This window comes from Theropithecus gelada, chromosome 5, assembly GCF_003255815.1.
Source record: "Theropithecus gelada isolate Dixy chromosome 5, Tgel_1.0, whole genome shotgun sequence".
NCBI lineage: Eukaryota > Metazoa > Chordata > Mammalia > Primates > Cercopithecidae > Theropithecus > Theropithecus gelada.
Window position 1 is genome coordinate 86,076,848 of NC_037672.1, and position 12,139 is coordinate 86,088,986.

The 12,139-nt window shown below is 39.8% G+C and overlaps 1 protein-coding gene across 1 annotated transcript; it reads left to right on the top strand.

Moving 5' to 3' along the window:
• The first annotated feature begins 7,537 nt into the window (after nt 1-7,537).
• On the top strand, nt 7,538-8,240 carry LOC112624453 (60S ribosomal protein L19). The gene has a single exon (XM_025384987.1). The coding sequence runs from the start codon at nt 7,562-7,564 to the stop codon at nt 8,150-8,152; it is 591 nt and encodes a 196-aa protein (XP_025240772.1). The 5' UTR covers nt 7,538-7,561; the 3' UTR covers nt 8,153-8,240.
• The last annotated feature ends 3,899 nt before the right edge of the window (nt 8,241-12,139 follow it).

The window sequence follows — 12,139 nt, forward strand, 5'->3', positions numbered from 1 at the left end:
TTATATGCTTATTAATTTCATAGAAAATAAAAGTTCAAATCCCCCCACCTCCACATACGCATGGTCGGTTCCAGCTGCAGCGCCACCGCTAGCGGCCGTCCCTCTTCCTCATCCCCAGATTTCTGCGGGGTGTGAGGTGGGGGGCTCCACTGCATGAACCGATGTGGAAGAGAAAAATCCGAAAGGTCGTTCCGACAGGCGGGGCCAGGGGTGTGTCCTCCCCGGACCCAGCCTCCCAGGATGGAGAGGGCCCACAGCATCCCCGGGAACTGCGAGGCCGAAGCACATGGATGGCCATGGTCCTGGCCCCAAGCCATGAGGGCTCCCGGAGGCCGCGCCCGCCCGGGGCGAGGGGAACGCTGCAACGGGTCGCCGGGGTGCTGGTGCACGTCTGTGGACTGACCCTGTGCAGGAAAAGGTAACATCCGCCCAGGTGCCGGCCTGCAGCCGCCAGGGCTCTCCCCGTCTCCCGCGGGGCTGGTTGCGATTAGTGAACCGAAGCTGAACCTGCCGTCGCAGCGAGGCGCCCCCTACTCCTGGAATCGCTGCCTTCCCTCTCCGGAGAGCCGTGCCCACTCGCCACTGACCCATCCCACCTTCTCTAGTCAGGTGTGGGTCAGAGATGCCAGTTTGTTTCCCCAAACTGAAAGACAGAACTGGAGGAAGAGTCTGAAGTTTTGCATATTTGCCTCTGGAAGGTGCAAGAATCAGAGAACTGGCTGCTGGGACTTTGATTTGAAGTGTTGCTTCAAGTATAACTTTGTGCAAAATTACACTTGGATGCAACTTTGTGGGGACATTGTTGCCTGAGGGAAACTCTGGTTTCATGATTGGGGTCTGGAGGCTTAGGAAAGAGAGGGGTTTTATTTTTCTTTGTTTTTCCTACCACAGACTAGAAGAATCTGCCTATTGAGGGTCTCCACGTAAGTAAAAAGCAGCCAATGATGAAATAACACCCATCCCACTCTTTAAAAGAGAAATACACAAAAGGCTACCTCTGTTTAAATTTTTTTTTTTTTTTTTTTTAAGAGGACCAAGTGCAGTGTTGCAATCATAGCTCACTGCAGCCTCTAACTGCTGGGCTCAAGCAATTCTCTCATGTTGCTGGAATCACAGGCATGAGCCACCTGGCCTGGCTCTACACTTGTTTGATTTTGAGCTTGGAGAAATGTCAGATTAAATGGATACGTGCATATATTTATTTAGGCAGTCACCTAGATGTGGAATCTTTAGATTACCCTTAAGGTCAATATTGAGACAAAAAATTTCACTCCTGGGTGTACAGACGTATAAAGCACCTGGATAGCACTTGAGCAACGAGACACCTGGTGCAGGCATCTCTGAGGACAGGATAACAGCAACAACAACAACATTTATAAGTTATTGATCATTATGTGCTATGCATGACTTTAAGTAAATTGCATATACAGTTTCATATAAAGTACTATTCCGAGTGCTTTGTTATTTTATTTCATTTTGGCAAGCACGTGAAGCAGCTCCTCTCATACGCCTCATTTTACAGATGAGGAAACTGAAAAACAGAGTTAAGTAACTTTTCTAAGATTATATGATGTCTTAGTCCATTTTATGTTGCTATAACAGAGTACCTGAGACTGGGTAATTTATAAAGAAAGAGGTTTATTTTGCTCACAGTTCTTTCCCCTCACAGTGAGGAGAAGGCTGCAATGGGTCGCCGGGGTGCTGGTGCACATCTGTGGATTGACCCTGTGCACAAAGGTCAAAGGGGCAGTGGACAAATGCAACAGAGACAAAACACAAGGGATGTCCTGGCTTTATATCAACCCACTCTGTCAAGAACTAACCAATTCTTGTAAGAACTAATGCAACCTTGGCAGAGTGAGCACTTCCTCACCACCATGAGAAGGGCAGCAAGCCATTCTTAGGGATCCACCTTCATGATCCAAACACCTCCTACTAGGCCTCACCTCCCAACACTGTCACACTGGGGATCAAATTTCAACACGAGTTTAGTGAGGACAAGTAATATCCCCATTCTCCAGGTGCTATGAGCGTAGGTTGCCAACAGCTCACAGCTGTACCCTGTCTCAAGCATTGTCCTTGCTGATGGAAGCTGCCTGCTGGGAGATGCCCAGGAGGTTACACCTCAAGACTTTCATGTGTGGTCAATAGCTAAAGGATAACTGACCAGGGGTTACATAGAGCCAACCTTGCTGCCTTACAGGGAACACCTTTGTGGTGTCATTCATTTTCCACTGCTCCCTGTGGGATCAGGCTGGGGCTGGACTGCAGCTGGCCCTGCATCTTTGCCTGGCTGCTTTCATTTCCTGTCCTGCTTGTGGCACTTTCTGAGAGTTTTCACTCAAGAGCCTCAAATCACTTGCACAAGAATTCTCCTCTCAGGCTCTGCTTCTATGAAACCTGACCTAAGACAGAGACTCTATTATACTGGGTGGTGAAGGTTTTCAGAGTTTTATTCTTTATTCACTAGAGATATTTCTTTATATGGAAAGACAACTAACCAATTCAATGGTTTCAAATGTATATCAGATGACTTTTCTGATGAGCACCTTGAGATACATTATGGAAGGTATGCTGCTAAAATATTGTTTTATGTGTGTAAAGCAGATGATAGAATAACTTCCCTTTGAGATGCTGTTTGGCCAAGAGAGTCCCTATTCCTACCAGGAACTCAGATAGCTAGAGTGGGTTTTACGTAAGCATTTCCTCGTTGATTTCTTGTTTGATGAAATTGAATATGAGAATGAAATATATTAATGCTGTTTTTTAACAGCTTTATGAAAGTGTAGTTGACATATGTGAAGTGTACATTTTGATACATTTATATATATATATATACCCATAAACCATCACACAATCAAAATAATGAAGGTACCCATTACTCCCAAAAGTTATTGTAATAACTCCCATACTGGCCCCAGGCAACCACTGATATGCTTTTTGTTATGGTAACAATAGATTGAAAAAGACCTTAGAGATCATTAGCCTTTGTTACCAAGTAGTTCAACATTCAGAGATTTCCATGGAATAAGACCAGGAGGGAAGTTGAAGTAACTGGGGCTAGGCTGCTATCTGCTCACTGGGAAAGGGGATCGATACAAAGAGGAACTAGGTGATAACAGGACACAGATTCCAAAGCCTGTGGCAACTTCAGAACCAGTGGCAACTGGGTTCAGGTAAACTTTAAGATTGGAGTAGACTGAGGTTTTGCAGGTCCTTTAAAGGAGGTCCTTAGGGAATGACGCCATCCTTGAACTGCACAACCAAAATAAAAACATACAAACAGAAACCCCCACCCAAACCCAGAACTTCAAGGTTGGCAGTGGAAAAGGACTTTCCTGGTAGGTGGGGCAGCTGATTTCTGTCCTTCAAATTCATCATCCTCTTGGCTCTCTTATGGGTCACTTCTGGCGATGGGAGACGTACGATCATTCTGTGGTGGGTAGGTCTATGCAAAATGACCCCCAGAGTCCAAGGAAGCAGAGAGGCCAAAGAAAGAGGTTGATAAATCCAGTTTCTTAGAAAGAAACATTTAATAGGGACTTATGAACAGAAGCCATGTCTGTGCCTCAGGCAGCATAAGACAAGATAGTGGATTACCCACTCTTAACCCCATTACCCCTCAGACCTTAGGGAAAGAATGTGTAGAACAATTACAGTGGACCCCTCAGGGAAAGGCAGGAATGCTATGTGAGTCTACCCTAAGGGCAGGATTTATGGTCAAGGTTGTTTTGATCTAAGGGGATCTACGTGCACAAGGAAAGGTAGATAAAATAGAAATCTTAGAGGCATTCCCAGAACTGGGGCTAATAAGTCAACATGGTGGATTAGCATCCAAAATGGAGTTGTTTAGCTTCCACACCTTCTCATTTTAACCTTAACTCTAGCTCAAGTTTGCTACCTAGTAGTCCAACTCAGACATCATTAGAATGTCTTGAGGCACTGCTAAAGTCTCTGGCAACATCAGAGAGATAACACAGTGAGAGTCATAGATTTAGATAATCTGGCATGTACAACATAGGTGTCTTATCTTCAGGTTTATAGTTCTCCTCAGCTTCTACTCTGTCTCTCATGCCTGGAAGATCCCTTCACTGACTGCCAAAGTCCACGCCACGCACAATTCACGGGATTTCCCTTTCTCCTTTTTATTCTCACTTTCTTGTTCCTTTCTGCAGGATTATTAGGGCATAACATCCAACCTGATGATTAGCTTCATAATCTAGCCCTTGATCTCACTGGTCTAGACCATTGCTGTCCAATACAAATATAATGCAGATCATAAACATGAGCCACATATATAATTTAAAAAAGGGAAAAGAGAAACAGGTAAAGTTATTTTGAATGATATGTTTGCAACCTAATATCTCAAAAACACAGTTGTTACAAGTAGTTAGATAGGCATGAGTGGGGCAAGAGAGGGCTCTTCTCCCCAACCCACTAGGGATGTCAGGTGATGGTTCAACAATTATCACACTGCCTCTCTAAAAATGATAATTTGGCAACCGGGCACCAGGGTGCCAAGGAGAGACAATCTTCTGATGATCCACAGCTGTTAATATTAAAGTGTTAATTGAATGCAGATGCCAGGGAGAAGGAACTTCCCGGGCATGCTCCTTAAGAGACAAAATGGCAAATTATGACTTTTCAGGGACACTCTACTGGAAAAGGGAAGAAAGGCTCAGATGGGCATGTATACAACTTCTTAAAGACATTGCACATACCCTCTTCCCAAGGGTAAGGAGGGCACTGAGCATGCTGGCAGCCCACCCTAAGGGAAGAATGAATCATGGGAAAGAGGTGAGCCTATAAAGACCTATGATCGTGGTTAAACGGGGCCCTTGACCTTAGCGCCCACTTGGGTCTCTTCCAAGTATTCTTTTCTTTCCTTTCTTTCCTGTTCTAAAGGCTTTTAAATAAACTTCCATTCCTGCTCTGAAACTTGCCTCGGTCTCTTTTTCTGCCTTATGCCCCTCAGTCGCATACCTTCTTCTGAGGAGGCAAGAATTGAGATAGCTGCAGACATGTATGGATTTGGCACTGGTAACTCAGATACCTTCCACCAGTAACAATGGTCATTTCAACAAGTTATCTGCGTAAAAATTATTGATGAGATATTTTACATTCTTTTTTCATATTAAGTCTTCAAAATGCAGTGGGTAGTTTTTACATTTACAGCACATCTCACTTTATATTAAGTGTTATTCCATATTGGGCAGCACAACTCTTAGACATAATTTGATAGCCTTGGATCTGCAATGTACTAAGTGTTCTTGGGGAAAAGAGGAAGAACATGAGTTTTGCTTCGGACCCAGTGAGTTTGGGGATTGTTTGGCATCCCTGTGCGTGGAGACAATAGATCGTTGGAATGCAGTTCTAGAGTAGCACAACAGAGCATCTTCCAACTTCCTTTGTCAGAGCAACACATCACCCCCTCGGCAGTAAATTGACAATTTCACCTTGTTTTTTGAATCCATACCACAGAGTTGTCCCACAGTAGATTTATCTCAATGTTAGCTTGTTTTTGTGCAGATTTTCTCCATCAAGTAGGTACTTATATATATATTTTTCTATGTGTTTATATTTTAAATTTATATCATCTTTCCTTTAGGTACATTGAAAAGAGTCACACAGAAGGGTCAGCACTTTTTTACTTGAATTTGAAGAATATTTGGTGAATGGGCCATTATTTAGCATGAACAATTTTTCCAAATATAACTTGGTTAGTATTTTTTATTTACATCCCAATCTAGTTTTAAGCAAAATCTCTAATATATAAAAATGCTTTTGTAGTGATAAAATGCTGAATAGTAACAAGATATCACATTTGGAAAGGTTTTTAAAAGGGATAACAAGGCTCAGTATTTTAAGGACATGGTAAAATGGAAACACTCATTGGCTGATGGTGAGAATGTAAATTCCTACAGGAATTTGGAGGGCAATTAAAAAATATGTATTAAAGTTCAAAAAGCCCATACCATTTTTGTCTGCAATTCCAATTTTAGAAATTTACCTCATGAGGACAATTGGATAGGTTCACAGATTTGTATGTTCAAGGATGTTCATCTTACTGTTTATAGTTTTTAAGAAGGAAACAATTTATATTTCAGCAAGGATTTATAGAGTACCTACCCCTACTGGGCACTGTAGTAGGTACTGGGCTATAAAAGTTAACTAGAGATAGATGATCCCTGTCCTCATATACCTTACAGTTTAGGAAAGAAGAAAGTCGACTAAACATTAATTGAGTGTGGTGCTGGTGGTATAGACTGTGGTTGGAGCACATAAGATGGGTGTTGAACCTTAACTTGGAGAGGCAGCGAAGGCTTTCTAGATGAACTGATATTTTAACTGGATGCTGAGCAGTGATTGGGTTAAATATATTTTGATGTATCATGTAATGGAATGAGATGCAGCTATTAGAAATAATGATATACACTTGGGAAAAAATATACCATTGAGGAAAAAAATCAGGCTACAAAACAGAATTGTATAACTTTATTTCTATAAAATTATGTTTCTATATTTGTACAGATGTATATATGTGTGTGCGTGAATAAATATTCATACTAACATACATATACATGTGTAAACATCTCCCTGTCTCCATCTCTCCCACTCTATAGACACACACAAAGACACAGAGAATCAGAAAGATCTAGAATGCATCAAAATATAACAGTGATTATGGTTGGTAGAATTTCAACAAATTTTCACTTTTGAAATGTAAATGTATTATTTTTATAATCAGAAAATATTGTAGCTATTTTAAAAAATTTAAAATAAAAGTAATACAGGTTTAGTGTAGGAAGCTTGGATATTATAGAAAGGTTATCAAGAAGAAAATAAAAATGGCTAAAAAATTCCATTTCCTAAATGACAGATAATTAATTTTAACATTTTGTTATATTTTCCTCCATTTTTTCTATGCACATGAATGTATTAACTATTTTCATAGTTACGTGTTTTTGTAGACTAGTTTGAAATTTAACATATTTAATGTTAAAATAATTCAAGCTTACATATGTGCATTCCATCACAGATTAAAACTTAATTCTGAAAATTACAGTTGATTATGCTTAATAGGGTTAAATTCCTTGATAGATGTATTTGGGGAATATATTGACATCAAATTAAACAATTTACTTTCCTCTGTTATTTTTATTTGGCATAGTTACATTGTTATTTATTACATCAATAATAATTTTCTGCTGCTTGCTGGCATACATTTGAGTAGATTGGACTCATTAGGATTAGACTGGGTAAAAGTTCATTTTTCATGAGCTCATGTGAATGATATTAGAACAATTCCAGCTATGATGGGAGTGTTAATTTGCTTCACCCTTTATTACATATTAATAATTCCCTGTGTAGTCAAGCTGTATAAGATTATGTGTTGTGTCATCTTTGCTATATTTCTTTGATAGGCTATATGGTACTGCTGTCCTTCATTCCCTTTTTACAAATAGCTACAAAAAACCAGAAGGATTAAGTCAGAATATTGCCTGTCATTCATAGGCATATTAAATAACCAGGAGTCCCTTTCGCTGCTGCGGCCGCAGCCATGAGTATGCTCAGGCTTCAGAAGAGGCTCGCCTCTAGTGTCCTCCGCTGTGGCAAGAAGAAGGTCTGGTTAGACCCCAATGAGACCAATGAAATCGCCAATGCCAACTCCCGTCAGCAGATCCGAAAGCTGATCAAAGATGGGCTGATCATCCGCAAGCCTGTGACGGTCCATTCCCGGGCGCGATGCCGGAAAAATACCTTGGCCCGCCGGAAGGGCAGGCACATGGGCATAGGTAAGCGGAAGGGTACAGCCAATGCCCGAATGCCAGAGAAGGTCACGTGGATGAGGAGAATGAGGATTCTGCGCCGGCTGCTTAGAAGATACCGTGAGTCTAAGAAGATTGATCGCCACATGTATCACAGCCTGTACCTGAAGGTGAAGGGGAATGTGTTCAAAAACAAGCGTATTCTCATGGAACACATCCACAAGCTGAAGGCAGACAAGGCCCGCAAGAAGCTCCTGGCTGACCAGGCTGAGGCCCGCAGGTCTAAGACCAAGGAAGCACGCAAGCGCCGTGAAGAGCGCCTCCAGGCCAAGAAGGAGGAGATCATCAAGACTTTGTCCAAGGAGGAAGAGACCAAGAAATAAAAGCTCCCCTCTTTGTCTGTACATACTGGCCTCCGTGACTACATAGATCAGCCATTAAAATAAAACAAGCCTTTATCTGCAAAAAAAATAAAAAAATAAAAAAATAAATAACCAGGAGAGTTTTTCTTATGCAGGAAACCAAAAAATGGAAACTGCTTTCATGAGTTAATTAATACATATTAAGTGCTTGGAATAGTGTCTGACATACTAAATGCTCAGTAAGAACAAACAGTTATCAGAATAGGTCTAGGAGTATCTTAGATCTATATTCAGATTTTTAAAATTTATTTTTATTTTTTTGAGATGGATTCTCTATCTGTTGTCCAGACTGGGGTGCATTGGTGTAATCTCAACTCACTGCGACCTCCATCTCCCGGGTTCAAGTGATTCTCCTGCTTCAGCCTCCTGAGTAGCTGGGATTACAGGTACCCACCATCATGCCCGGCTAAGTTTTGTATTTTTGTAGAGACAGGGTTTCACCATGTTGGCCAGGCTGGTCTTGAACTCCTGACCTCAGGTAATCCATCCACCTTGGCCTCCCAAAGTGCTGGGATTACAGGCGTGAACCACCATGCCTGGCCTGTATTCAGATTTTTTATCATCACATATGTGATGTGAAGAGCAAGGTGATAGCAAGATATAGCATGGAAATAATGTTTTATGTTGATACTGAAGACCTGGAATAAACAGTTAAAGATAATGCATAACTGGGATAAATAAACACAACTGAACTGAGTTGTGTTTCACCTTATGGCATAGCCCTTAGTTGGTAACACTGTTTTCAAACTGAATTCCCTAGATAAAAAGAAAATGACTACTATTGACCCTTTTTTTATAGGTACATGAAATCTGTTTGGTGAATGTGAACCCTGTTTGACTTAGTTGATCTGAGATTAAGCTGTATTCATGGGGTAAATCATAATCATAACTCAAAAAATAGCATTTCATTATGCAAACAACTCTCAATTGATTATGATGGGCCTATTGTCTTAGTTATAATTAAACTTGTCTGTCTATAACATGACCAGTGAATTCCATGCTTGGTGCTTCAATTATTTTAAGTAAATCTGTTTCTTAAAGTCATGTCAACAAAATGTATGTGCAAAATTAAACATAATACGTCATGTTACACAGGCGATAAATCCTTTCCAAGTTTTTAGAAGAAATTGTGTCCATGGGGACAAATGGGATGCATTCAATATAAATACACGTTGTTTTATAGAGCAAAGATTTTGAAAAGCTGAAGACATTGTTGTTCATTCAACCTAATCTAAGAAGCCAAGAAAATCTCAGAGAGGTAAAAAAAAAAAAAAGATGTTTTTCTGATATATGATTATTCCAATACTATCCAATTATGCTTTTCTTTTATTATTTTAAGCAAATACAGGCTAGCACTCTGTATTAGTGCATATTCACACTGCTATAAAGAAATACCTGAGACCAGGTAATTTATAAAGGAAAGAGGTTTAATTGGCTTACAGTTCTGCATGGCTAGGGAGGTCTCAGGAACTTACAATCATGGCAGAAGGTGTAGGGGAACCAGGCACTTCTTCACAAGGCAGCAGGTGAGAGAAGTGCAAGCAGGGAAAATGCCAGACACTTATACAACCATCAGATCTCGTGAGAACACACTCCTCTCATGAGAACAGCATGGGGGAACTGCCCGCATGATCCAGTCGCCTCTCTCCCTTGACATGTGGGGATTACAATTTGAGATGAGGGTCAGGAAACAGAGACAAACCATATCACACTATAAAAAAGTCATGCCAAATTATTTTTCTCACGTGTGAACTCTCTTAATCCTTCCTTTAGTTTTAGTGTTTTAGAAAACAAAATGGTATTAAATAAAGGTGGTTGGGATATTTCTATTTTCTTTGGTCTAATGAAGCAGTTCTTCCCTTTCATGTATTTTGTACATTGGTTAAAGGAATATTGATCCTTGAGTTCCTAATATGTGTATTTTTTGTGGAATATGTTTGAGATAGATAATTAATTTTCAATATAAATTAATGTATTTAATAACTGATCAAAAGTACTGATTGATAAGAAGATATGTCTTTAATTTTAAAAAGAGAGAGATAAATGGACTATTAATGAATGACTTTTGTTCAGGAGGCAAACGCCTTTGAAAACATACGGTTCATGGGGCAGCAAGATTAGGAACTAGTACACTTCACTAGCAGACTTCAGTGATCCATTACATAGATATAGATTTCTGTCCCTAAAAGATTAGGTGAATCTTTTCTGCTTCTGTGAAAATTTTTGTATGCTTGGGTAAATTGAATTTACAGTTGTTTTTTAGCTTCTAAAGAATGTGTACTATGTTTTGTAAACCAGCTATAAAGTAAAAAGCAGTATTGATTTTTAAACATTTTAAGATATAAAGCATTTCAGAATATCCTAAGAATAAAGTACTCTATTACAAGTATTTTCATCATCTTTTGGCACCAGACATTTCTAAAAGTCAGTGTTTTCTGTGCTTATGACATTACCTTGAATTCACTGACATCCTTTTAGCCCGGAGGGATCTAACACTAGTAAATATCACAGCCATATAAATTCTTGTTACTATGACCTGAAATTCATGTGTGGGCATAGGCAGACTTCAACTTAACAGTGAATTTGCAACTTGGAAAAAGGAGTATAAATAAACATGATTTAAATTCAGTTCATCTTTTTTAGAGCATCTATTTTAAATAACAAATTGTAAACCTGAAGATGTAAAAATAGACACTATATTTACTCGAGTCTTTATGAATCATGTGCATGTTTTATAGCTTTCTTGTATATGCATAAATCAATTAAGATGACATTAAATTACCAAGCACTTCTAATTTACAGGAAAAAATCACCAGAAAAGGCTTTCCAGGGTAGGAAAAAGTGCTGGGGGTGAGGATGCTGATGATGGGGTAGGAGTGGGGACTTTCAGAGTCAAGAGCCAAGGGCAGGGTATCTATCTTACACAGTAGTGCACTAGTTCCTAATCATTGCTGCCCCATGAACCCTATGTTTTCAAAGGTTTTTGCCTCCTGAACAAAAGTCATTCATTAATAGTCCATTTATCTCCCACTTTTGAAAATTTAAGACATATCTTCCTATCAGCACTTTTGATCAGTTATTCTTTATAAATAAAAATACAATAAAAATAACCCATATTTCCATGCTGAGTGGATGTGATTCCAGCTGAAGCAAATACAATTTACATATTATTCTGGGTGGCTTTATCACAGGTAAATAAATGATCTCATTAGACATTTGGAAATACTCAAAATTCAAAATCCCACTTATCCCCAATCGCCTTTTACTTCTTCAAGGAGCTCCAGAGGTGATAGCAGGGATGGAAAGTTTGTATTTAATCAGGTAAGAGTAGTTGTCAGGGAATAAAATTTCTGTCAGCCAGAGGGTTTCCTCTGCACTGCCCTTAAGGTAGATGCTTACCTCAATGCTGCATGCATTTTCAGTAAGAAGATGTCAGGAGATCGAGATCATCCTGGCTAACACGGTGAAACCCTGTGTCTACTAAAAATATAAAAAATTAACTGGGCGTGGTGGCGGGTGCCTGTAGTCCCAGCTACTTGGGAGGCTGAGGCAGGAGAATGGCGTGAACCCGGCGGAGATTGCAGTGAGCCGAGATTGCGCCATTGTACTCCAGCCTGGCGGACACAGTGAGACTCTATCTCAAAAAAAAAAAAAAAAAAAAAAAAAATCAATTAAAAAAAGAAGAAAGGACAGAGCTGAACGTTACTGCAGTTGACCCTTTAACAATGTACGGGTTAGGGGTGTCAACTCCCTGTGCAGTTGAAAATCCACATACAACTTTTGACTCCCCCAAAACTACTAATAGCCTACTGTCGACCATAAGCCTTACCAATAACATAGTTGATTAGCACATATTTTGTGTGTTATATGTATTCTTATATGTACATGTATGTTGTATGTAATGTGTATTCTTATACGTATGTTACAGTGTATTCTTAGCACAGAGTA

Coding starts and splice junctions, on each gene's coding strand:
- LOC112624453 (XM_025384987.1), top strand. CDS start 7,562: ATGAGTATGCTCAGGCTTCAGAAGAGGCTCGCCTCTAGTGTCCTCCGC.